We start from the raw sequence: 26,686 nt of genomic DNA, 5'->3' as shown, positions 1-26,686 counted from the left end.
TACAAATAATTATTTATTTTGAATAAAAAAGTGGCCAAAATAACACTACGAATGGCTCTGTATACAAACCACAGCGTATTCGAGGTTTTCACATTTACAAAACTGCCTTTATGTACAGCACTAAATATTCACAGCAACTGTATTAGACTCTAAGTTCTAGAATCATGGAAGCAATTGAAGGGAATTCAAAATGAGAAAGAGCTAAAACCAATGGTAGTTCTTAATTGGAGAAATGGCCAACCAGCGACTTGGTAAAGAAACAGAGGTTCTGTTACCCTTTTAACAAGTAATAACTAAAATACGATTACCCCGCAGGGCAATATACTGACAAACCACCCTCCCCAAATCTCCATTTCATTTTCTCCATAATCTTCTCCACTTCAAAATTTTCCTAGAAACCTCAGCTGTAATATTAGATTAAAAACGCAGGACACTGGTATGTAGTCTTCAGGAAAAGAAGGTTAAGTAGTGCTAAGGATGTGGAATGGTCTGATTCAACCCAAAAAAGCCAGTTCAAACCCAAGAAAGAACTCTGCCCTCTTCTGGCGTGAGTAACTTTGTAGTGTTGAACACAGGGGAAGTGAACCACATTTATGAGGCAGGAAGTGACTCACTCATTCTACACGTCATGAGCACCTACCCCGTGCAAGGCACTTTACATTAGGTGCTGCAGGAACAACAAAGATAAAACAATTCCTGCCCTTGAGGAGCTTACAATCTAATAATGAAAACTATGTACATATATACAATGGAGAGAAGTCACCAACTTTTCTGGATTGGGGAGTATTCCAAGCAAAATGCATTGTTACTAAATTTTTTTTTAACACCAAAATTCTATAAAACATTCCACCTAATGGTAAGAATTGAAAAAGCATCTCCTTTCCAAAACCTTACGTTTTTAGATGACTGTTCTTTTTATTTAAAAAAAAAAAAGTCATATGTAAACACATATATAATTCAAAGCCAAGCACAAGATGTAGTACAGGCATTGGGTAAACATAAAACATGTATCACTATACACAACATGGATTTATTTTTCTATATAGTCTTTTCTGTATAAACAAGTTTGATATTCACTTTCATACATCAAAGTACAAATCTGAGTCAAAGCCTTGAAAACAACATAATTCTTAGGACATTTTGCATTTAATTTTCCATTAGTGGAGAGAACCCTAAACCTTACCTACCAGTCTGTTAGCCAAATGTAAACCGATAAAGTATGAAATGCCTCAAAGCCATCATTATCTCTTACATTGTCCAGTTTGACCATTTTACAGGATTTTTTTTAATGGAAGTAACAGGATTTTATGGCAGTGAGGCAACTTTTTACTTTAAAAATAAGCATAATATTTAGAGCTCTAAAGTGTAATTCTACCCAACCCATTTACAGTATTTCACTTAGCCTATATCTTATTTCAGCATGAGAATATAATCTTACACTTTTGTCAACTCTTCTCAAATCCAGAAAGAATGAATACCTTCTTAGATTATGTTGGCAAAGCATATAATATTGATCTAAACAACTCTCTGATAAGGACGCCAGATTTTATAGTAGGTCTTGGCCCTACAGTACAGTTATGACTCAGAAAATACAAGATAAGCTGAACCACCTAATTAAAGGTGTTGGAGGAGAAATATCCATATACCAGAAGAGTTAACCTCTTTCTAGGACAGCTTTGCAAATAACTATTCCTCTGTCAAATTTATTTCCACAGCAAGTTTTCAAAAACAGCACCATCTTAAACCATCTATGCAGATGGCAGGCTGCATCGTATCAATGAGATATGAACTGGCTAACAAGTCCTGATAATGATTTCTACCTGTACCATGGAAATGAGTTTACAATCTTCTGAAAAACCCCACTTCTCATCAGGATAGTGATTCTGTACTACTTTAGGTAAGTAGAAGCAACTCGATATTCTTGGAGTTTGGCTGAATTCCATTTCACATGCTCTATACGAGGTTGAACAGCAGATCTTTACTCCAAAAACCTCTTTGAGCTTCAAGAAAGAACAGTTCTAAGTATAACTATGAGAGACCTGAGACATAGTCTAAAGCTGTTTGAAGCTGCCAGTTGATACTTGCACTAACGCCGAAAATAAAAACAATTCATCAGTTAGATCCTTTAGAGGGATTTTTGATGACCCAACCTTGAGGGCAAAGGTTCCATTCTTGAGACACTCCCCAGTCTCACTGAATTGCTAAACTCCAGTGCACAGAAGAGCAGTGAAAGAACATAAAGATACATCATAATGAATTATGGAAACCATGCAGAGACTCAGAACAGTCCGTGGTGGGCTAATTGTAAAGACATTCCTGTATTTGTCTGCCTATTTGCTGTCTGCACTTACTTAGAATATAACCCATTCAGCTTATCTTAAGCATAATTTTTGCTTACGAAGAAGAAGATTGGCTGGGGGTGGGAGCGAGGGGTAACAGGTGGTGGGAAGGAGCTAAAATTTCACATCCCTTAGCCTGAAGTCAAACCAAGGGCTACTGAGCACCCTGACAAGGAAATGATCATTAAGTTTTGAAGAAAACCAGATATAAATAATACTATTACCTTTAGAAAGAAATATTACCAATAGTTTCTTCTAGAAAGTGAGACCCACTACACAGGAGCTTTTAGAAATTTGACCATTAATCCATTTTTCTTTCCAACATGTAATCGGTTAGCTCTGACTGTGTTCTAAAGCAGAGAGAACTAAAGGAATGGAAACCAAGAGGGCATCTGGGGGAAGGAAAGGCAACAGAGAGAGAGGTCAGGAGCAGAAAGGATGGAAAGATCCTGTGCCAATCAACCAGTGACCCTAATTCCTGGTTCCATTCCAGGAATTGCAGTCATGCACCCAACTCTGAGGCAGTGTAACTGCTGCAGGGGAAATTTGCTCACAGAACCAGTATTGTCATTCTCTTAACAAGCACCAATAAGCATCAACTGCTTTTGCATCTTATTTGATACCATTATAATTACAAAATAATTGAAATATTTAATTATTGCCTTTTAATAGTCTTTTCACCTAATTAATGTGTTAAACTTGCTGATAGGTCCAGCCTACATACTTCAACATTAACATTCTCAGAAACTTCTTGGAAAAGCAGAAAAATGTCACGTTCAACCATGAGCTTTGCCAGTGGCTCTAATAACTTCTGACATTGAAAAATAATTGGTAGTTTTGGCAGATATAATAGTAGGTAGAGATTGCTTGAAGTCTGCCTGGTGGACACATAAGGATTTCAGAATGAATATCAAGCATAACAAGCTATCAATTTCTTATCTAGAATAATGGGAACAAATTAACCCCAGGCAGAGAAAATGTGATACATATGTGGATATCAGACTCCCAAAATGCAACCATGTTGTAGCTTAAAGGGTCTAATTGTATAGAATCTTTGCTCCTGTACTTTAAATGCAGTGCGGCAATAGCACTTCCACTATTTCTCCAGTTCCTCAGTTATTATGGTCACAGCTGAAAGCAACTTGAAATCTACCAAATAAGATCAGGCAAATTTTAGGAAGGTACAGAGGTATAGGTATCTAAGTTTGAACTGCAAGAGGCAATTAAAAACTTCTGGTGCCATTCTCACTTTTCCAAGGTGCACCAAGCAACACACTCATGAAGTATGCTGATTCTCAGAGAAATTCAGAAGCACTATTTGTGAGGCTGCCATTAACTCAAAATCTCCTGTTTCCCCCAGCTCTGTAGCTTAACCTTCATGGGTGTGGGACAGGGACAAGGGCAGGGAAAGGCCTTCTAACTGGGTGTTTGGAAACTTGGGGCAGGCAAGTGGTGGCTCGATTTTAGGGTCTTAATTCCACTGGGTCCAGTCCCTGCAGTGAGTCCACGTTCTAGAAAAACTGTTGCCATGTTTACTCCTATAGAGACATACAAAAAAAATTGGGAGATCCTCTCTAGTTACTCTCAATAAATTTTCTCAAAAATACACAACTGCTTTAAATAAAAACCTAAGTTTTAAATGGCAGCAGCCCAAAATTCCCAGTAAGAACAAATCTCCACTGATTCTAGTGTGGGTGGCGGGGGTGGAATATGCCATAATGATTAAAACTGCAATAATTTTTTGACATCTTAATTTTTACTTATTTATTGTAAAGTGGAAAAAACAGCTGCAGACACAAATGACTTCAACCACACAATGCTCTGAATTCTGTTTCTCATGATTTCAATGGTGCTTGGTTTCTTTCTTGAAAATCAATAGTGGATAAACACTCTTCTTGAAATTACCACCAAAATGAGAAAAATATGCAGAATAGCAAATACATGATTAAACATAGGAGACAAAACAGCAATTTGAATAGGAAATAGAAGACATTTCCGAGCAGATTGTTTAGAAGTGCCCCCAAGGGCTCACCACCTATCAATGGGGGTTGGAGGGGCGAGGTTGCCGCTATGGTTATCATCTAAGTACCATCTCTGCTGACTGCAGCTTCTGCCTCAGTCTCCTGAGTAGCTGGGATTACAAGCATGCGCCACCATGCCAGGCTAACTTTTGTATTTTTAGTAGACGGGGTCTTACCATATTGCCCAGGCTGGTCTTGAACTCCTGGCCTCAAGTGACCCATCTGCCTCGGCCTACCAAAGTGCTGGGATTACAGGTGCGCACCACCACGCCTGGCTAATTTTTGTATTTTTAGTAGACACAGGCTTTCACCATGTTGGTCAGGCTGGTCTTGAACTCCTGACCTTGTGATCTCCCTGCCTTGGTCTCCCAACGTGCTGGGATTACAGGCGTGAGCCACCATACCCGGCCCCATGTGGGACATCTTAACAGACCACTGGGTGGGTAGGGGTGGGGGCAGAACCTGGATTCCAAACATCAAGGGGCTGTGTCCAGAGGAGAGACACTGCCAGGCTCTGTTCAACTGAATTGCACAAGCTTACAGCACCCGAGCTCAAGGGCCCCACTTCTGAGCTGTCCCTCTCTAGAAGTCTCCAGACAGACCCCTGGATACTCAACGAAACATCTGGAAATGTCAACATTAAAAATAGTAAACGTTTTATTACTAAAAGAGGAAAATATCTTTTTTTCCCTCTGTGTACAAATAGCTCATCTAGGCTACCACAGTGAAGTCTGAAGCAGGGCTGTGGCGTGGGTAAACTACAGTATTTGACATCTTTATACAGATTAAGGAGTTCGGTCAGGAAATCTGATGACACGGGAGAGAATGAAAAAAAGTCACAATTACTCATTATAATAGTTACCAGATCATTTGACACATTAAATTTTAGTCTTGGCTTCAACTTGAGAATATAGTTTTAGGAAAATGTTTTCCATATGCATAAAAAACAAGAATGGAGGGATGCAGACCAGCAGCTATTTTCTGAGAACAAAACATCAGCCCATGTGTTGCTTTACACATTTTTAATCTCTGTTGGTACATCAGATGCCACGGACCAAGCAATTTAAGTTCTGGAGCCAGAAGGCAGTTCCAGACCAAAGCAAGGATTAAAACCTAACTCAACCCAGCAAGGTCCTTATCCAAGTTCTCTAGAAAAGACCATTCTGTTCCTAGAAATTACAGGACATTGTGTTCAAATTGCTTCTGTCAAGATACTTAAGTGTTCCTCATTGGTTACAAAGCCGGGGCTAATGCTCATCTCAAAACGACTCCAACTCTCTAAGTCCAGCCATTTCAAAGGACATCCGTTAGTCCCTGGAGATGGAGAGTGCCCTTCAGAAATGAGCTCCAGGGGCCCTCTTTACAATCACCAAGGACTTCTCTCCACTCTTGAGGGTCAGGCTTCCTCCAGTACATCCTTCTCTTCAGGCTGGAGGAAGTTTTCTATGGCAGAGTTCATCAGCCCTTCCATGTTCCTGTCACTGATTATTTAGAAGACAGGAGAATCACAGAAAGGGCAGGGGCTTTGCAGTAACCTCTTAATCCAGTCAGGATCTGCAAAAGGAAGACAAGTAATATCAACTATTAGCTTCGGAAAAGGCAGTCAGAAGGGATGAACACCGGACTGTAGCATTGAGAGATGGGCATTCTGGTCCCAATTTTGCAATGAACCAGCTACACATCCCTAGACAAACCACTTCACTTCTTTGGGCTTCGGTTTCCAACATTCCAAGTGAGGCTGGACTAAACTTGTGGTTCACAAAGTGTGATGACACAGGAAAATAAGGGTAATGAATGTTTCATAAAGCTAAATTTATTCAATTTAAAGAAAGGACTGTATTCCGAGAATGTGTTCTTCATACACTGTTAATGTTAAAATATTCTCTCATAAAATTACAGTAATAGGAAAATGCTATGCTCTTGAGAAATAAAAATGTGGCAACACTGGTCAAATGCCCCTCCTCTTTCATCTATGAAAAGCTCTACTCCAATGCTTTTTTAGAGCCCGTAGCTTCTCATTCTTCCCAAAAGCCATACATGGCTAGACTCAAAGTCAATGGGCATGATTTTTAAAGTTTCAATCTCTCCCAGATTTCCTGCCGAGGCAGTGTATCAATTATCAATTGCAGTAAAAATTTAAAAGTGCCCAAAAATGTGTTTCAAAATAATCCATCAGGAGGGAGGTGGGTGAGGGAACTACACATGAAACAGAAAAGGCCATGAGTCGGTAATTTCTAAAGTGATGGGCACACAGGGGTCTATTATACTCTTCTCTTTCCTTTTGTGTATGATTGTAGTTTCCCTAATAAAAAGCTACAACAGAACACAAGGTATCAATATACCTACTTATGAGAATTACAGAGCTTCTGCCAGTTTAGAGCAAAACTCAAGAATGTATGTAGTTTTATACAGAATGCTATTTCAGCTGAGAACAGAATATTCCCCCCAAAATGCATATATAATTGTATATTCTGTATCTAGTTAGCTCACTTGGTTAGAGTGCATTATTAATGTCAGGACAAAATCTGACACTGGCATCATTAAATCACTAATTCCTGACCACTCTACAATCTTATTTCCAGGTAGTTATCTCCAGAAATGGACGACATTAGAGCTATCAGGAAAGAGCACATAGACCAACCAGGAAAAACCCATCATGGCTACTGGAAGAACGACTCCAAGAGAATATCCTATTACTGGTTAAATAATGTTGTCTTCGTATACAGTATCATCTACAGAGTGTACATTCAAATATAATCTATGTCATCTACTGAAACAAACTCTGACATTTTTTGGCACGAGTAATTTGTTTGCAGTGACAGAACAGCAACTGCAGACACACTTAACTCACATACTAAATGCAGTATGCACTTTAATATGACATATTCCAATGGCCATGTTTTAGTTTAACTGGCTTCATAACACTGTAAAGAGCAGCAGGAGCCTGCTCCCCACCCCCCATCCCCGACAGCACAACACCAAGACATGTAGAGTGTGACTTAAACTGTTATTCTGGGGCGCTGGCCCGCTGCCAGCATGCTCCACCCACCCACCCTCCCAAGTAAGGGAAAGCATTCACCTTCTGGAGCTGGATGCCGGGCAATGCTGTCATGGAGCAAACACCTTCTATATATCAAACTCTGGCAGGACTGGTAGGTTAAGAAGCACCTGAAAGAAGACAGACTGTATTGGCAAGGGAGAGGGTTTCCTCTACTAACGCTCAGAAACTGGTGTTTCTCCATCACAGAGAGTTATCATAAAACTACACATTAACCAAGTGAAAGCATGATACTCATACATTCATGCAACAATGTACCCCTGTGCACCAAAGCTGGCCAAACTTATGCTCCATGCTTAGCAAAGAGACATACAGGTTCTAATCCAGGTAGATTGCAGCTTTTTTTCCTGTTTGAGCATCAGAAAAGAATTTAGTCTGTCCATACCTGACTGCACTTTAAATTCTTGATATGCTTTTTAAAAACTGATCATGTATTATATTGAGAATTAGTCGTTAGGTTTTTTTGTTGTTGCTGTTGTTTCTAGACAGGGTCTCGTTACGTTGCCCAGCCTGACCTTGAACTCCTGGGCTCAAGTGATCCTCTGCCTAAGCCTCCCAAGTAGCTGGGATTACAGGCATGTGCCACTGTGCCCAGCTTTCTATTAGTTAAGATTAGGTATAATCACTGTCTTTAAGACTCTGACAGTACATTGGGGAAAACCCTGAAGAATATCGAAGGCAAAATTAATGGTGCAAAAAAACGACAGGACACTAACCAATGTTCACAGGTTCAATTCCATCCAAGGATTATCATTGACTATCTACCAGCGCCAGGCAAATAAGGACAGGTGGGATGCAATGAGATGGAAAGAGTACATCTGGGTTGCAGGGAAGGTTTCCCAAAAGATAACGATTTTCAGGTGAGCAACTAAGGAGCAGAAAATGCAAAGGAGGAGGTTAAGGGAAGGGACTCCAAGCAGGTATACCTTGAGTAAAGACATGGATATCTAGGAAGAAAGATTACATCTGAGTGACAGCAAGCACTGGTTCTCACCGACAGAAATCATACTGAGGTATTTCAGCCGTAACTTTAGTCAGTAAAAATGAAAACAATTTTCCTGAAAGAACCCATCTAGGAGACATTAATGTGTAATGTTTACACATGTGGCTTCTGGAGCCAGAATGTCAGGTTCTGAGCTATGCCACAAACCACCATTGTGACTTAGGCAAATTATTGAACTTCCCCAGGCCCCAATCTCCTCATCTGTAAAAACAAAAGTAATCCTGACGCTCCCCATGCATGGTTGCTGTGAAAATACATTCCACCTGTCCTTATTTGCCTGGCCCTGGTAGAGGCTCAATGATAATCTTTGGGTGGAATTGAACCTGTGAACATTTGTTAGTGTCCTGTCTCTTTTTGCACCATTAATTTTGCCTTCAATATTCGTCAGGGTTTTCCCCAATGTACTGCCAGAGTCTTAAAGACAGTGATTATACCCAATCTTAACTAACAGAAAGCCAGGTGCAATGGCACATGCCTGTACTCCTACCAACTTATCTTCACAACCAGCATAATATAGTAACTTAATACATGTGTACAGCTTAGACTGTGCCTGGCATATTAATAGTGCTCAATAAATGTTTTTATTTTTATTACTAACCTAAAATACACTACAAGCTTATTTCTTATTCTTCCCTTTTAAGAAGTCTGAATGGTCAAATTAGAAAAAGTGTAGGAGCCAGGCGTGGTGGTACATGCCCATAGTCCTGGCTACTCAGGAGGCTGAGGCAGGAGGATCACTGGAGCCCAGGAGTTTGAGTCCACCATGGGCAACATAGTGAGACTTCATCTCTCCATCTCCAAAATAAATAAATAAATAAATAAATAAATAAACTGTAGGAATGCAATACAAATTGGAAAAAGAACAAATTATCAATAAGGGGGTAAACTATGAAACATCTGTACAATGGAAACCTCTATAGCCATTAAGAATGTTATCTTTGTACTGATGTAGAAAAATGTCCATACATTTTGATAACAGAACTGGTGAGTTAATATGGTATGTGTAGCACAATCTTTTTAAAAATTTGGCTGGGTGCAGTGGCTCACGCCTGTAGTTCCAGCACTTTGGGAGGCCAAGGTAGGTGGATCACTTGAGCCCAGGAGTTCAAGACCAGCCTGGTCAACACGGTGAAACCCCGTCTCTACCAAAAATACAAAAAATAATTAGCCAGGCGTGGCGGTACATGCCTGTAGTTCCAGCTACCGGGGAGACTGAGGTGGGAGAATTGGTTGAACCCAGGAGGCAAAGGTCGCAGTGAGCCAAGATTACACCACTGCACTCCAGCCTGGGCGACACAGAAAGACCCTGTCTCTAAAATAAAATCAAATTAAATTTAAATTTAAATTAAAAATTAAAAAATTTAGTGCCCACCATGCACTAGGCATTGTTCTAGAAATAGCTGTGAACAAAACACAAAAGTTCCTGTCTTCACAGAGCTTTCTTTTTCTAGAGGAAGGACAAGGAAAAAATATATTAAATAGTGATAATTATTAAAGAGGAAAATAATAAAGCAAGGAAGGAGGATGTAAAACATTGGGAGGGGAAGGTATGTCGGTGCGGTGTTACAATTTTAGGAATGGTAGCCAGGAAGGCCTAACTGGTAAAGGGACACTAGAGGAAGCCATGTGGACATCTGATGCAAGAACATCCTGGGTAGAGGAATCAGCCAGTGTAGATGTCCTGAGGCGGAGGGATGCCTCACGTACCTGAGGAATGAAGCCAGTCTGCCTGGAGTGAAGCAAACAAGATGGAGAAATACAGCAGACGAGGTCAGCAGGAGGACAAAGGGAAGAAGGGGCCTCAGGCTGTGTGGCCTCTTATGGATCCCTGAGAGGGTTTTAGTTTTACTCATCAGAAACAAGTAGCCAGTGACAAAATTTTGACACAATCACTATCCCGACTGTAATGAGAACAGACTGGAGGGTCAAGGATGGAAGCGGGAAGACTAGATAGAAAGTAACTACAGGTATAATAATCTGGGCAAGAGATGATGGTGTTTTGGACCAGGGCTGCAGAGGTAGTAACAAAAGGTTGGATTCCAATTTGAAACGCCTATTAAACATCCAAATAGAGGTACTGAGCAGGCAGTTAGATACTTAAGCCTAGACTTAGGGGGAGAGATACAGGCAAAAGCTCTAAGTTTAAATCATCATTGTGCAGATGATAAGCAACCGCCCTGGGAAAGTGCAAAGAGAACAAAAACAGGCAAAAGACAGACAGGTGAGGTGCCCATCAGCAAAGTCAACTGAGAATGAAGAGTCAGAGACAGGAAGAAAACCAGGGTTGCTGTGTCCCAGAAGGCAGGTGATGAAAGTGCTTCAAGGAGGGAGTAATTGTGTCAAATGCAGCCCACAGGTCCAGTAACATGAGGACACACCAAGATCTTAGAATGAGGCTAAGAAGAGGCATAATTTGTTCAATTATGAAATTGAACAAATAAGAAAACTATATATTAAGCAGTAAAAAACTGTCTTTAAAGGCCAACTTGCTTGAGTGATACTGATGAAAAAAGTCGACATCAGGCTTTGTAATAGCAGCTTTTCTCCAACAAATTGGCAAGGGCAACAGATAACTGGCATAAAGTTGCTGTTCTGTCACATACAGTAGTTTGTGCTACACAAAACTGAAAAATGAGCAGAAGTAGGAACTTTTAAAATGGCTTACCGGAGCCAAATGTGGCCATTGGAACAGACTGCCTGTTTGCGATCTGTGAATGGCAAGATCTCTTTACACAAACTACAGTGCTCAGGGAAAGTCTGTTTGTTCATCTTCTTTGAGATATGTCCAATCAGCACCTAGTAAGACAAAGTAGTCAGCAAAGTTTAGTGTAAGTGCAGGATTTCCTGAAGAAAAAGCCAACAAACACAAAGGGAAAATTAAAAAATAATAAACAAAAAGAAAAGAGCAAAGAGCAGTATTTCACAAAAGATGGGATCTGCATTGCCAAATAGGCTGATTATACTGTCTGGAAAATAAAAGAACTAGAGTTTCAACCTGTGTCAACTAGCTAAATAAAATAAATTTATTCAGGTACTCTGTGGCAACAGGGTATAACCACTAAGGAGAAAACTGTTCTGAAAACCAAAATCTTATTACTTGCCTTGTTTTAGTTGCTTCTGAGACAAGGATTTCAGAGTTCTATTAGAAGACAAAGTATTTGGCTATTATTTATAACGTTTTGACTTTAAGAAGAAAAAGCATAATGTCTATAGGCAAAATATTATGTGGAATACTGCTCTCTTTGTAGAACTGTACAAATGCCTATTTTAAAAGAAAGGCTTACAAAGTAAAAAGATCATCAGGATTAAAAAATAATTTCCCCTTCTGATGGCCCAAAGACCCATGGCCAACACAGTCCAGTGGACTGCAATCTAAGACAAGCTGACCCCACTGCAGAGGCATGGCAAGACCTTCTATAGGAGCAAGAAGCTGGGAGTGAGAGAGGTAACAGCAGACTCTAGGCCTTTCTTTGCTTCAGTTTTGCTTTTCTGTGCTTTATTAAGATAACACTCTTGGCTGGGCACAGTGGCTCATGCCTGTAATCCCTTCACTTTGTGAGGCCAAGGTGGGTGGATCACTTGAGATCAGGAGTTCGAGACCAGGTGGCCAACATGGTGAAACCCCGTGTCTACTAAAAATAGAAAAATTAGCTGGGCGTGGTGGTGCACACCTGTAATCCCAGCTACTCAGGAGGTTGAGGCAGAAGGATCTGCCTGAGCCCGTGAGCGAAGGTTGCAGTGAGCCGAGGTTGCGCCACTGCACATTAGCCTGGGTGACAGAGTGAGACTGCATCTCAAGAAAAAAAAAAAAAAAAGATTATACTGTTTAAATATAAAAGTCTGACAAAAACTTGAATCCAGTTCATTTTTTTTTTTTTTTTTAACTTCACTGGATATGTAATTTGGAGGCTGGGATACACAACCCTCAAGAGTTGTCTTCTCTTACTAGTGATAGTGCCCTTCCAGTTCTGAATCCATTTCTGCTTCTTATGAATGAATCCACAAAATTTTGGATTAATTCACTAAAATTAGTTCACTTAAGTTTCAAAGGATGTCTTACTAGCTCAGAAGTTGGTAAACCCAGTATCATCTCTTCTGCATATACTCTACAAATTTAAATTCCATTATTTTTTGGCGTTTTCTCTTTTCAGTCTTAAGAATTCTAACATATGGTCCCTTACAGCAAGGATGACCAAACTCACTCTGTTTTTCCCTTTTTTTTTTTTTTTTTTGAGACAGAGTCTCGCTCTGTCACCCAGGCTGGAGTGCAGTGGCATGATCTTGGCTCACTGCCAGCTCCACCTCCCGGGTTCATGCCATTCTCCTGCCTCAGCCTCCCGAGTAGCTGGGACTACAGGGTCTGGCTACTTTTTTGTAGTTTTAGTAGAGAAGGGGTTTCACCGTGTTAGCCAGGATGGGCTCGATCTCCTGACCTCGTGATCCGCCCGCCTCGGCCTCCTAAAGTGTTGGGATTACAGGCGTGAGCCACTGCGCCCAGCCTCACTCTGCTTTTCTAGACAGGCCAAACATCCTGATAATAATACAGTGACAAAAACTACTCAGAATTCCTCCCATACAGATGCACCTCTATTTTCTTTTTAAGACAAGGTCTCGCTGTTGCCGTGGCTAGAGTGCAGTGGTGTGAACATGGCACCCCCTTCAGCCTTCCAAGTAGCTAGGACTACAGGCTTGTGCCACCACACCAGGATAATTTTTTTTTTTCCTTCCCTTTATGTAGAGACAGGGTCTCGCTATGTTGCCCAGGCTAGCCTTGAACTCCTGCGCTCAAGTCATCCTCACACCCTGGCCCCCCAAAGTGCTGAGGTCACAGGCATGACCATTGCACCCAGCCCAGATATACCTCAATTTTACATAAGGAAAGACTGCTATTTTGTTCTCAGTAGCCTTGACCTTGGCAAGCTCAATTCTTAACTGTATTATTCTGACTCACACATTCTCAATGGGAGTGACAGTCCTTCCAAAGTAGTAAATATTAGTTCTTGGGGGACAAAAAGTTCTTACTCTTTTTACATATAAAGCAAAGATATACACACAGTACATAAATGGACACACAATATACATCTGTGGTATTAAAACTTCATGGGCAGAGGCAATTCCGTAAAAAAGTCTACAAATGCTCTGGGGGAAGTGATAATGAAAAAAGGTTTAAAAGTGCTAGTTTAACTGTACCAGCATACTAGGCTGATAATCTCCAAAATAATTTATAACTACTAATAAATCAACATCCTGGGTTTAAAAAATCTTCATTGTATGCATACAGTTGGATTTTTAAGACAGGAATGCATGGTCTTCAATAAACTCAGTTGCTATAGACAGGGATGGGTGTGTAATCTTCTGGTTTTTAAACTGGCTCTGTTGGAATCACATCACCATACTAAATGTAGCTTCCCAGGCTCATGGAGTACCTGGACAACTATTCTAAATCATTACAAACCCAACCTCTAGTACTTTCTAACATGTTTTTGCTAATTTTTCACTGACTCTTATAATAAACCTAACTAGGTCCCATGGCACTGTGATAACCAGAATACTCTTCTAGACAATTTGGAACACAATGAAACAACGTTTAAAAATTAAGTTTTTTTGGCCAGGCGCGGTGGCTCATGCCTGTAATCCTAGCACTTTGGGAGGCAGAGGCGGGCAGATCACAAAGTCAGATCGAGACCATCCTGGCTAACACGGTGAAACTCTGTCTCTATTAAAAAAAAAATTACAAAAAATTAGCCAGGCGTGGTGGCGGGCGCCTGTAGTCCCAGTTACTCAGGAGGCTGAGGCAGGAGAATGGCGTGAACCCGGGAGGTGGAGCTTGTAGTGAGCCGAGATCCTGCCACTGCACTCCAGCCTGGGGTACAGAGCGAGACTCTCAAAAAAACCACAAAACAATAAAACAAAAACAAAAAAACTTTTTTTTTTTTTTTTGAGATGGGGTTTTGCTCTATTCGATTGTGCAATGGCACAATCTCAGCTCACTGCAACCTTTGCCTCCCAGGTTCAAGCGATTCTCCTGCCTCAGCCTCCCAAGTAGCTGGGATTATAGGCACCCGCCACTATGCCCGGCTAATTTTTATTTTTAGTAGAGACGGGGTTTCACCATGTTGGCCAGGCTGGTCTCAAACTCCTGACCTTGTGATCCACCCTCCTCAGCCTCCCAAAGTGCTGGGATTATAGGCGTGAGCCACCACGCCCGGCCCCAAAACTTAACTTTTAAAGAAGAAAAGTCATTTACATGAACAGTGCATCTTAATACTCTTAAGACCACTGCAAACATTCTATGAGCAATAATTTCAAAGGCAAATGTGTGTACACAAACATACATTCTTTCCAACAAGAAAATGCAAGAAGTGATTGTGAATGGCTTAACATTACGAACAAAGATACTGCCTTCAATTAATATTTTAAGACTTTAGTCAATAAGTATCAATCTTTGAAGTAAAAAGGAACACAGATATTTGTGGTTTTGAGTATTTCAGAATACAGTATATTTCCTGGAACATGAGTTCTTCAGGATTTTAGCAGCTATTAGCTGTAAGAAAGATTCTGCAATCAGGAAGTCTGAGTAATACTGAACTACAAGAAGGTATCAGTTTCTTTCTGTAGGAATTCTCAGAACTCTTAGGATGGTAATATGCACTGGGAACCCCAGTGTTCCGTTAAGCAACTTAAATTCTATAGAATACATTCTGGATAATACTATGATTGTTCTGTTACCAAAATAAAGATTGTGCCCAGTTTCTGTAAAAATGAGACACGAGTAATGATTCATTTACTTTACATGTCTTTCTTGACTAAATGTGAAGATATCCTTAAATCCCATCAAATGGAAAACATGTCACTACACCCCTCCCCTACAAAACTTTTGTAAAAGAGGAAGGGCAGGGAGCATGGGCACCATATTTCTATGGCCATGACTGCCCATCACATATTACTCAGCTAAATGCAGTCTCTTTGAGCTAATCCAGCCTGGAAAGCTCATCCTCCAAACTCTGCATATCTATTAAGGCCAGTGTGAAGAAGAATCAAAATATTCTTTGTATGCTATGAATGCATCCTCTGCATTAATCCACATTTCCTATTTATTCCCCTGCACCTCATGTAAATCAATTACCTAAAAAATGTCAAAGCAAAAGCTGATCTTCAGGAAAACAATTTAGGTCATTTCTTTCTCATGAAGAAAGCAGACTTTACAATTTCAGAGTTTCTGTTAATGAACACCTACCCGTGCTGTTCTGTCATCATACTCTTCATCAGACATTAAAAAGTTACAAAGTCCTCGGGTGGGGATGCTAGTGTTTTCTGTGATCCAGGTGTGCAGATACACTTCTCCTAAGACTCGCTTCATGTGTTCCCTGGTCAAGTGCATCTCCACAGCTTCGATTTTCCCTTGGATTTCCAGGAGTTTCTCTTCCATTGGCTCCCGGCCTCCAGCATCTCCAGTCGGGGGGAGCGAGTCATCAGTAGGCTCCTCTACATCTCCTTCCTTGCTCCTCTCCTGCAGGCCTTGCTTCACCACCTGTTTGGAAGAAGTGCCTTCTTCCTGCTGTTCATCGTCAGCATTGCCCATCCCAGGTGAATCCACTAGTAAGATTTTTGAGTCCTCATGGGTGGGTTTCCACAAGGCTTCTGAAGGGGTTTTCTGCATTGACTGATATAAAATCCTCAGGAGGAAAAGCTTAAAACGCCAAAAATAGGTGACTCCACTGCTTTCAATCTTTTTTTCCAAAGCTTCTTGTAAAAATTGAGGGATATGTTTATCTTTTAAAATCTTCCAGCGTACTAGGTCTATTAAATCTACCTGCTTAAAAAGGTTTTGAACTGAAGATTCCAGGAGCTGAGCAGCTGCCTCTTCAAAGGTTTTGAGAGTAACAAACTGGACCTGGTAGTTTTTGTTAACGGGGTGGAGGCCGTTGACCATACCCTCAGTGGTAATGATGGCCAGGTACGCGCCGCAGGGGCTCACTGCTATCCCGTGAGTCCTCACTGAGCCAAACACATCTGAGAGTTTAATCAACTGGTGTTCAAACTTCAATGCAACATCTGTGAAAATGGGAATCAGCTGCCTCACCTTTCCATCACTGGAGCAAGTGTAGACTGTTCCATTCTGTTTGTCTGCCGTCATGGAGACAATCGGCAGTGAGTGAAGGCCTGTGACATGGGAATTGTGAACATTCAGCCCTGCTTTGGAGATCAGAAGAAGACACCAAAATACATAAGAGCCTCTTGCAGCCACTACTAAGCTGCAACTACACTTCTGGTAAGGATGATAAAGTGGTACACATTTGATGCTGTGCACAGGTAACTGGTCCATTTCTTTCCACAAGATAACAGGCTGCCTTAAAGTGAAATAGCCTTTGACTGCTTTGAGATTGACAGGAAGAATTTTTATGGGTCCAAAAGCACTCCCCACAATAAGGCCACTCATTTTTCGATTATTGTGCTCATATTCCCACCAAAACAATACACTGGGAGAGGTGATTCCTGACTCAATCGTGTTGCATGAAGAGATGGATTCTTTTCCTACAAAGGGCAGCTGAAACTGCCACACGGCGATATTACCATTTTCAAAGAGGACGGCCAGGAGCACACTGCCAACATCCCGGCATTCGTTGTTATGCTTGACCTGCTGAGTGGTACAGATGCCCGACCACTCCATTCTGACTGGGGTCTGCATGCTGTGTCTCCTCTGAAACTCAGCAAAATCCCCGAGATTTCCTTCCGGGCCCTCATTTTTAGAGAGCCTGTAACTGGTCTCATAAAGACGTTCTCCATAGATCTCAGTCAGGTCGACCAGCTGGACCCACTGCAGTCTGTTGAGATTTGCCTGGATGGTCAGGCGATTGTCCATGGTCAGTGCTGCCAAGAGGCACCTGCCATTAGCATCACAACCCATGGGAGACCAGCTGGTGTACTTGAATCCTCTCATTGGTGGTAAAGCCTTCCCCTCAGGGTTGAACACTCTATCCAACATGAAAGTCTGACTGACCGTGGGGTCCTTGGAGGCAGCGAATTTCTCCTTGCACTCAGCAACTTCTGTTTTTGAGCCAACCTGAAAATAAGAGATATAAGAAACTATCAGATGAGTGTTTAGGAGATGCCAATTTTTAAAAAATGTCAGAATAAATGTCATTATTCATAGCCTAGTTCTCATATTCTTCTTAGAATTAATATATCCAACAGAGATGTACTTGATTCTTAAGATTCAACACAGCATTTATCTGAGCTAGTCACAAAACAAAAAAGGTGTTAACAAATTTACGAAAATAAGGCCAGATGCGGTGGCTCACACCTGTAATCCCAGTACTCTGGGAGGCCAAGGCAGGCAGATCACAAGGTCAGGAGATCGAGACCATCCTGGCTAAAATAGTGAAACCCCGTCTCTACTAAAAATATAAAAAATTAGCCGGGCACGTGGTGGTGGGCGCCTGTAGTCCCAACTACTCGGGAGGCTGAGGCAGGAGAACAGCGTGAACTTGGGAGTCGGAGATTGCAGTGAGCTGAGATCGTGTCACTGCACTCCAGCCTGAGTGACAGTGCGAGACTCCGTCTCAAAAAAAAAAAAAAAAATTATGAAAATATGTGTCTATATATATCTTTGATACAAATTGATATTTAGATTTTTACAATATCTTTGCAATACAAACGCCACCTTTAAGTCCTTTATCTGAAATTTCATTCACAAATAATGGCGAGAGCCAACTCCAACTGCTTTGTTTACTGTTTCTACAGAATAATGTTCACTCTAATCAGACTATTCTAGTTGCCATTCCTGAACACTCCCACCTCAGCTTTCCCTGGCTCCCTTGCCTAGTTCTCCCTATGTAAATCCCATCTATCCTACCAGATCTAATTCTCCCTGTAAGGCCTTTTGAGGTCGTTCAAGCTTTCATTCATCTCTCCCTCCTCCAAGTTCGTAACATGTATCAGACAGTAAGACATTCTGTCGCTCGGGCTGCAGTGCAGTGGCACAATCTTGGCTCACTGCAAATCCCACCTCCAGGGTTCAAGTGATTCTCCTGCCTCAGCCTCCCAAGTGACTGGGATTACAAGTGTGCACCACCACACCCAGTTAATTCTTGTATTTTTAGTAGAGACAGGGTTTCACCATGTTGGTCAGGCTGGTCTCCAATTCCTGACCTCAAGTGATCCACCTGCCTCAGCCTCCCAAAGTGCAGGATTACAGGTGTGAGCCACCACGCCCAGCTGTGAGCTCTTTAATAAGATTTTAAAGGGACATCAAAGATGGAGGAAGAGATAAATGACCAAAAGAAAGTGGTTCAGAACCATAAAAAAATAGGAAGGCTAAAGCCAAAAAGAGCAGAGATTAGCCAAAAAGTTTTTTGTTATGTTGGAAGCAGGAGGAAGGAAGGACTTTATCCACTGTCTTTAGAGAAATGGATAAAAGAAAAAGAATCCTTCAATTCTTTTTTAGTGTCAATTTCCTTTTTCAAAGAGGCTGACCTTTAAACTGGAAAGGGTAGAATATGATTAAAAGGAAATTCCAACCTAAGACACACATGGATACAATAAAAGTCACTTTGAATGAGTTTCAGTTTTCAAGCCTAGAGGAATTACCCTCCAGGACACAGAAAGCACTTGAAAGACATTAACGCAGAACCACTGACTACACCCTAGATAAAGTCTGGACAACCAGGGACATATCAGAAAATTAAGAGTGCAACAAAGAGTTAAAAAATATCCCCCATGGCTGGGCGCGGTGGCTCACACCTGTAATCCCAGCACTTTGGGAGACCGAGGTGGGTGGATCACTGGAGACGAAGAGTTTGAGACCAGCCTGGGAAACATAGTGAGGCCCCATTTCTACTAAAAATATCAAAAAATTAGCCAGGCATGGTGGTGGGCACCTGTAACCCCAGCTACTCAGGAGGCTGAGGCAGGAGAAGTGCTTGAACCTGGGAGGCAGAGGTTGGAGTGAGCCGAGATTGTGCCACTGCACTCCAGCCTGGGTGATGGAGCCAGGCTCTGCAAAAAAAAAAAAAAAGAAAAAAAAAAAATCCCCCAAATGGTAAATAAATAACAAAACCTACAGACCATTAAGCCTAACAAAAAATTCCTCAATGTACAAACAAACGAATAGTTTGTGCAGACAGGAATGATGATTAGAAACAAGCAAAGGATGGCCAGGCTTATGCCTATAATCTCAGCACTTTGGGAGGCCAGCGGGTGGATCACGAGGTCAAGAGATTGAGACCATCCTGGCTAACAGGGTGAAAACCCATCTCTTCTAAAAATACAAAAAAAATTAGCCGGGCATGGTAGTGGGCGCCTGTAATCCCAGCTACTCAGGAGGCTGAGGCAGGAGAATGGCGTGAACCCAGGAGGTGGAACTTGCAGTGAGCAGAGATCACGCCACTGCACTCCAGCCTGGGTGACAGAACGAGACTCCATCTCAAAAAAAAAAAAAGAGAGAAAGAAGCAAAGGATAACAGGAATAATCTATTCTTATTCTCTTTTCTGCTAATAATAGATAAGCAAATAAAATGAAATGTAAATAGAAAATTGTCCACAAAACAGAGAACTAACTTTTCCTACAGTGTGTTTCACAGTACACCACTCCCTTTAATTGTCCCTTGAAAAATAGTTCTATGGCCAAACAAGCTTTGGAAATACTATATATTATATGTCATTCTCCCTTGAGAAGTGACAGGAGGACACTAAATGCCTTGGCCAGGGAACTACTATAAAGACCTACTGAGCCACCGGAAGCCAAACTTTTTTTCCTTTTTAAACAACAAGAGCCTTTGGAAGGAGGACAGTTATTACCCTTTACCATTTATTATCCCAAAGTATGTAGAATACTTTGGGAATGGTGTTTCAGGCAGTGTATCTTGATTTTAGGAAGGCATTTTAAAGTAGTCTCTTGGATACAGTATGAAACTTGCTGGAGAATCACAGACTGAAAATGCCAATTAAATGAGGTGTAGGTGGCTGGCTTGGAAATAAAATAATGCTAATCAAAGCCCGGTGCTTTCTATAGGTAGATAAAATTTGTGAGATGACATAATGAAGTACAGCATAATAACTGAAAATCTGTGCTATGATGCCAGACTACCTGGGTTCAAATGCTGGCTCTGTTACACACCAGCTGTGTGCGCAAATTGCTTAAACCTTCTGACCTTAATTTCCTTATTTATAAATGAGACTAATACATGTCCCATAAAGTTAGAAAGGCTAAATAAGTCAATATATCAAAGCATATATTAAGTGCTCAATAAAGTTACCTACGATAATTGTTAATATACTCTGAGAATTAAGTTAAAAAAGAAAACCTTTTGAGTCTCTCTCTGTCACCCAGGCTGGAGTGCACTGGTGTGACTACAGCTCACTGCAGCCTCAACCTCCTGGGGTCAAGGAATCCTTTCACCTCAGCCTCCTCAGTAGCTAGGACCACAGGTGCGCACCATCATGCCCGGCTAGTTTTTAAATTTTTTTGTAGAGATGCAGTGTTCCTGTGTTGCCCAGGCTGGTCTTTAACTCCTGGGCTCAAGCGATCCTCCTGCCGTAGCCTTCCAAAGTGTTGGGATTACAGGCGTGAGCCACAGCACTCAGCCTCAAGTAAATGTTAGTAAGATTTTTAACGCTAATAAAAGTATGCAAAAATGCAAGGTAGACATAAAGTTGTGTACCAAATGAAAGGTAGATATAAAATTGTCCATCAAATCCTTTAACACTGTGAACTAAGCAATACTCCTTAGAATAGGTTAAATTTGCTACAAATAAAAGCTACTGTAAAAGTAAACTCACAGGATTGGTAACCCAAAGCCACGGCACGGGATGAAATAAAGGAAGCTCAAGCAACCCCTGGTCCTACTCATCGTGGGAAGAATTCCTGACAGGATGGAGAGCAGCACAGATCTCGACCGGTAGGAAAAAGTCTTAGAGTTTTGTGTAGCAATTTCTGACATATTAGTTTCAACGAGACTACTGCACCTCCCTCCAACTCTCCCTATCACGAAACTGTTAACAAATCAAGTATTCAGATGCTCAAGGAGTATACTTAAAAGTCCAGCTCCCGGGGCCTGCCCACAGTCAATCATTTAATTGTACACCATCCAGTTTCCAGTTGACCACTATACTATTCAAAAGTAATTGCAGTTTTCACCATTACTTTTTTTTTTTTTTTTGGGACGGAGTCTCGCTCTGTTAGCCCAGGCTGAAGTGAGTGGCACGATCTCGGCTCACTGTAAGCTTCGCCTCCCGGGTTCCCGCCATTCTCCTGCCTCAGCCTCCCGAGTAGCTGGGACTACAGGCGCCGCCACCTCGCCCGGCTAGTTTTTTGTATTTTTTAGTAGAGACGGGGTTTCACCGTGTTAGCCAGGATGGTCTCGATCTCCTGACCTCGTGATCCGCCCGTCTCGGCCTCCCAAAGTGCTGGGATTACAGGCTTGAGCCACCGCGCCCGGCCTTCACCATTACTTTTAATGGCAAATACTTTTAATACTAACTGTTAGGCACTTTGTAAGCACCTGACAAAAATTCACTTGAAGCGTTTAGACAGTAAGCTTCTTGAGGACAGGTAATAGAGTTCAAAGCCAGGCAACAGTTATTTAACTTAATGTAGCAGATGAAGTTAATACTTTCTAAGGCTCCTAACAACTGATGCGCAATACAACTCGGTACACATATATTATCAGAATTTGGAACTATACACAAATGACTCACTAGATGAGTCACTAAATCAACAGTCCAATGGGAAAAACAATTCTGACATTCTTAAATCACTATTTCATTGCTTTTCAGATTTATACTGTTCACCTTTATACCATACAATCTTATAAAACAGCTCATAATTAATGTCTGAACTATTACATAACTGCAGATTTTCCTGCAAATTCATAATCTAAATAACAGAATCATAGAGTAAAAGCTTCAAAGGTGTTTAGTACGTAGCTTTCTAATAATGCTACACTAAAACTGTGATCTGTGCTGCAGACTGTCCACCGTTTAGGTTAGACCGAAGGCATGCTGCACAGCACCGAGCAGATTTAAATCCACAGACTGCCAATGGGTGGAGTCATCAAAGAGCTGATACAGACTTCTTTACATTCCTACCATCACACAAGAGTTTTAACCCACAGAGGGCTCTCATAGAACTGCAGGGACAACTCAGCATTCACTCACTTCAATCAGTCTAAAAAGACTGCAAAAGGACTGATGGTTTATGTGATGTGCATAAAAAAAAAACCACAGTACAGAAGGAGAAGATGTTACTAATTAATTTCGTTGAAGCCATTTGTCAACTATAAGACAGCTATATAAGGATTTCCTGTTACTAGGTAGCAGTTGTGTTAAATGTCAAGTGAGGCAAAATGACAGTCCACAACCACAATATTAATCCAGACTCCTACTCCTTCATACCTGTATAACTGCATTATATTTTCACCTTGAGCATTTACAGTGTGCCAAGAATTGGGCCAAGTGATTATGTATATTTAATGTAATCTTCCAAAAAGCCTAAACAGGGTTTCATTATCCCCCTTTTATAGATAGGCCTATCTTGTGCCAAAGCCCAATCTCTTAACTTCTATTTTACACTGATCCCAGCAATCATCTTCTTGCCTCTATCCAGCAACGTTCCTGAACCACAGCAGGTCACTCTATGCTAATGAAACTGTTAACAACATCTTAAAGGCTTCCTAGATTGAAGCCAACTTCCTCATACCAACCTTCCAAGTTCACAACTGGCCTCATCTTACTTTCTCTGACTCTCTAGAAAACCTATTTGAGCTCACGTACTGATCCGTCATTATACAAACAATGTTCATGACTTAAACGTGTATGCACATGGGATGAATGCCTCATTCCCACCACCTGGAATGCCCTTTCCTTCCTTCCTCTTACAAACCAAACGCTACCTTCTTGGGGACTGCTGCAGATTCACCACCAGATGACCTGCCCCATAAAAGTCTCTCCTCTTACTATTCCCTCCTTTCTTTACATTCTCTCTGCTAAGGTATTCGATCTCTACCATACTGACATACATACTTTCCTTGAGTTGATGTGCGTATGAATATCCTTGGAAACAGTTAAGGGCCTTTTCAGCAGAAGATACACCTTTTAAATCACCTTTCTTCTGCCTCCCTCCTTTTGTAATTCTCAATTTCATAGGGTTGCATCTGTCTATCTGATTTGTTTACACTTAAACAAATGTGTTCACATGCTCTTCAAGATCTTAGAGAAAGCTTAGTCATACAAGCTGATGAACAATCTAACAACAAGCTGTTCGAAACCTGAATTAAGTATGCTACAAAGTGATGAGGGTTATCATCACCCTACCTACAGCTAATGACTCATATTTGAAATGGCTGTACAGAATGAGAGTTTACGAATACATCAACATGTTCTCTGTGTGTGCATACACATCTTTATAATGCTTATCACTACCTCACAGGACCTTATCATTTGTGCTTGACTTGCCAAAGAATGTAAGCTTCATGAGGGCAGGGGCTCTATTTTGCACACTGCTTTATTTCCAGAACATGGGGCAGCACCAAGCACAGTGGTATTCAAATATCTACTGAATGTATGAATATACACTTTGACAGATCACACGTAAGTGTACACCTCTATCAAGGATATATGGAAAGTTTTTACACCTCTAAGCAACTAAAAGGAACGCTATGGCTTACTACACGGCTTACTACTTGACCTTGCGCTTGAAGTTTAAGATATGCAGTTGTTTCGAGTCTTTATTTTCGTTCTACATCCCAAAGATGTTTAGCTAGTGAAGAAAAACTAGAGTACAAACCCCGAGATCCAGTATTTACCCGTTTGCCCAAGGAGAGGCGAGGACCATTCATAATAAAGTCACTTAAACAGTTAAGGCTTTGGATAGGACCAGTTTTTCTTTTCTGAAGCTAAAGTGGCGCGAGAGGAGAGCACACACAGTAGACAAAGCCAGCCAAGAAGCTCGGAAACTCGGCCCCAAACAATAGGAGCAACGACAGAGGCAGGCCCCGGGTTGGATCTACAGGGGGTGGAGTCTCAGAAAGCACCACCGAGTAACCCGCTCCATGTGCCGGCCCGACGTAGGGGCGAAGGAGGGGTTGGCGGGACTCAACTCCGGGAAGCCCCTTGGGGGTGTATCTGTGTTTGAGGCGGCCGGTGACCTGGGGAAACAGGGTGCAGACAGCTGCAGGGCTTTGCTTTTCTTTTTTTTAAGCGGGGGCAACGCTGGCTGTTTAATAAATCCCCAGCGCTCGGCGCGAAGAGGGAAATCCCCGTACCGAGTGTGGGACCGGATTCCCCTGGGACGGATGACGCGACCGCGAGAGGGGGACAGGGGAAGACTCCAGGGATGGCGAGGGATGACTTACTTTGAGGAGACAGCTGTTGAGAGGGGCGGGCACCGAGGTGCGGTGGATAACCAGGTCCTGGCCAGGGTTGTGCACGTCGCAGATGAGCTCCAGCACAGCGATGCTGCGGGCCGTGGACACAGACACGCGGTGGTCCTCGGACCAAGCCAGCGGCTCCAGGCCGCTCACCGCATACTGCAGCTTCACGGCCGGCTCCCGCCGAGTCACCATGAGGCGGAATGCAGCGCTGGGCCCCGGGGCCGCGTCCGCTGCTGGCTCCTTCCCGCCCGCCTCGCCGCCCCCCTCTCCCTCCTCCTCTCCGGGTGGCGCAGGCCCGTCGTCCGCGGGCCCCACCCGGGCCTGGTCGGCCGTGTTCATCTTCTCTCAGGTGCAGAGGTCGGACGCCCTGGCGCTCCAAACCCGCGTCTCAGTCGCGCCGCCACCTCCCGGACCGCCGCCGCCACCCCCAGCGCCCTCCGCGGCGGTTTTCTCCCCTCAGGCCCCGAGCGCCGCCGAGCCAGGAAGGACCCCGCCGTTGCCAGGCAACGCGGCTCTGCCAGGTGGCCGAGGAACTGCCTGTCCAGAAAAAGGACCGCGAGCTGGGAGCCCGGAGGACCCCCTTCCCCCTGCCCAGGGACTGAGCTCCGGAGCCTGTTAGGGAGCTACCCAGACAGTTAGGCTTTAGTTCGTAAAGTGCCGAGGAAACGCACGCAGCAGTAAAGGGGAGACTGGTCGGTGAGATGGCGCCGGGCCTCGTTTCTCAGAGGCATTCAGAGAGCTTCCCCAGCGTGAACTCTCGGCCGAATGTGATTTTGCCAGGCCGCTAGGGACGCAGAGCGGGGCTGCCACCCGGCGGGGGCATGCGCCCCCGGCTCGCCCCGACCCGCCCGGTGCCGCCGTCCCCGGCTCCCCTCGGAGCGGGTGCGTACAGCTGGAGCCGTTCCGGACCCGGAAGGGGCGGTGGCGCAGGGTCCTCGCGCGTCCCACGTGGGGTCCTGGGCCCGGCAGGTCTGCGCACCCGGCTCGCCGCCGCACCACGCGTCACCCACGCAGACCATGGCAGCCGCCGACGGTTCGCTCTCGGACAACCCCAGGACGTTCTCCAGACGTCCCTCAGCCCAGGCGAGTCAAGTGAGTTCTGACCTGGCTTCAGCTCCGTCCCCACCCGCGGCCCGGCTCTCGGCGCGCCGCGAGCTGCAGCAGTGCCTCGGAGTCGGGTTTCGAGTCATTTACGGAGTTCAGCGGGAGAAAGTCAGACCCGGGGCAGCTTCGGGACAAGTTGCGCCGAAACACGTGTCTCTAACCGGAACACCACCCGCGGGGATGCGCCTGGAAGGGGGGAGTGGAGCGGTGTGGAGGGGCGGGGTGCTGGCTCCTGCGCCTGGAAACGTAGAGGGAAAAATTAGAGGCTGTTTCCCGTGGAAGGTAGGACCTGACGCTCCGGCGCAAGTCCCAGGCCAAGGCTTAACTTCTCTAAGCCAGTTTCCTCGACTGAGTGCGGACTAAGCTCTCTTTTTTTTGTTTGTTTGTTTGTTTTTTTTACTCTTCCCACATTCCTGTTTGGGAAGAGTCATGCGCTACAAACCATAAATTCTCAGATGGCTTTCATTTAACCCTATATATCGTGACTTGCTTTCCAATCTGGCTCTGGCCTAATATTATGTGACAAAGAAGAAAGTTAAAATATTACCCCAAAACATGTTTCTTTGCCATGTTTTGAAATGGCCCTGCAAAGCTGTTCGTTGTGGCCGGGGTGGGGGGGGGGGGGGGGGGCGGAAATTTGCATCTGTAAAGAATCTCTATTAACAGAGCTAGATCTTTTTCTTCCAGGCCCTCCCAATCCTAAAGAGATTAAGAGTCTACCAGCTTTCAAAGATCTGAATAGGGAACACTTGTCGTCTGTTGTCTCTAAGGGCAGCCACTAAAGACTTCAA

The 26,686-nt window shown here is 43.1% G+C and overlaps 2 protein-coding genes across 9 annotated transcripts in view; one reads left to right on the top strand and one right to left on the bottom strand.

Moving 5' to 3' along the window:
* On the bottom strand, positions 1-25,267 carry GTF3C4 (general transcription factor IIIC subunit 4). Its single transcript, XM_008005862.3, has 5 exons — positions 24,774-25,267; positions 15,659-17,485; positions 11,087-11,217; positions 7,440-7,528; positions 1-5,914 (listed from the first exon to the last, which is right to left on the bottom strand). The coding sequence occupies exons 1-5, from the start codon at positions 25,128-25,130 to the stop codon at positions 5,850-5,852; spliced, it is 2,469 nt and encodes an 822-aa protein (XP_008004053.1). The 5' UTR covers positions 25,131-25,267; the 3' UTR covers positions 1-5,849.
* Positions 25,268-25,779: 512 nt separating this feature from the next.
* DDX31 (DEAD-box helicase 31) overlaps positions 25,780-26,686 on the top strand; it is a 136,454-nt gene continuing 135,547 nt past the window's right edge. For 6 of the 8 annotated variants that reach the window (XR_012094898.1, XM_037994059.2, XM_073022035.1 and 3 more), the window contains exon 1: positions 25,780-25,883. Coding sequence is in view for 7 of the 8 variants with exons in the window: in XM_037994059.2 (XP_037849987.2) it covers positions 25,809-25,883 (75 nt within the window). In the remaining variant the exon portion in view is untranslated. Of the gene's footprint in view, positions 25,884-25,947; positions 26,178-26,686 lie in introns of those variants that run through there. The other 2 variants (XM_037994058.2, XM_037994060.2) reach the window with 2 other exon arrangements.

Source organism: Chlorocebus sabaeus, chromosome 12 (genome assembly GCF_047675955.1).
Source record: "Chlorocebus sabaeus isolate Y175 chromosome 12, mChlSab1.0.hap1, whole genome shotgun sequence".
NCBI lineage: Eukaryota > Metazoa > Chordata > Mammalia > Primates > Cercopithecidae > Chlorocebus > Chlorocebus sabaeus.
The sequence above is the reverse complement of the archived record's forward strand: the minus strand, read 5'-3'. Positions and strand labels throughout refer to the sequence as shown.

Excerpts from the sequence above, each read along its gene's own strand:
- GTF3C4 (XM_008005862.3), bottom strand. The coding sequence starts at position 25,130 with ATGAACACGGCCGACCAGGCCCGGGTGGGGCCCGCGGACGACGGGCCT. Across the intron at positions 17,486-24,773 it reads TCAACAGCTGTCTCCTCAAA|GTTGGCTCAAAAACAGAAGT; the intron begins GTAAGTCATCCC and ends TCTTATTTTCAG. Across the intron at positions 11,218-15,658 it reads ATGATGACAGAACAGCACGG|GTGCTGATTGGACATATCTC; the intron begins GTAGGTGTTCAT and ends TTGTCTTACTAG.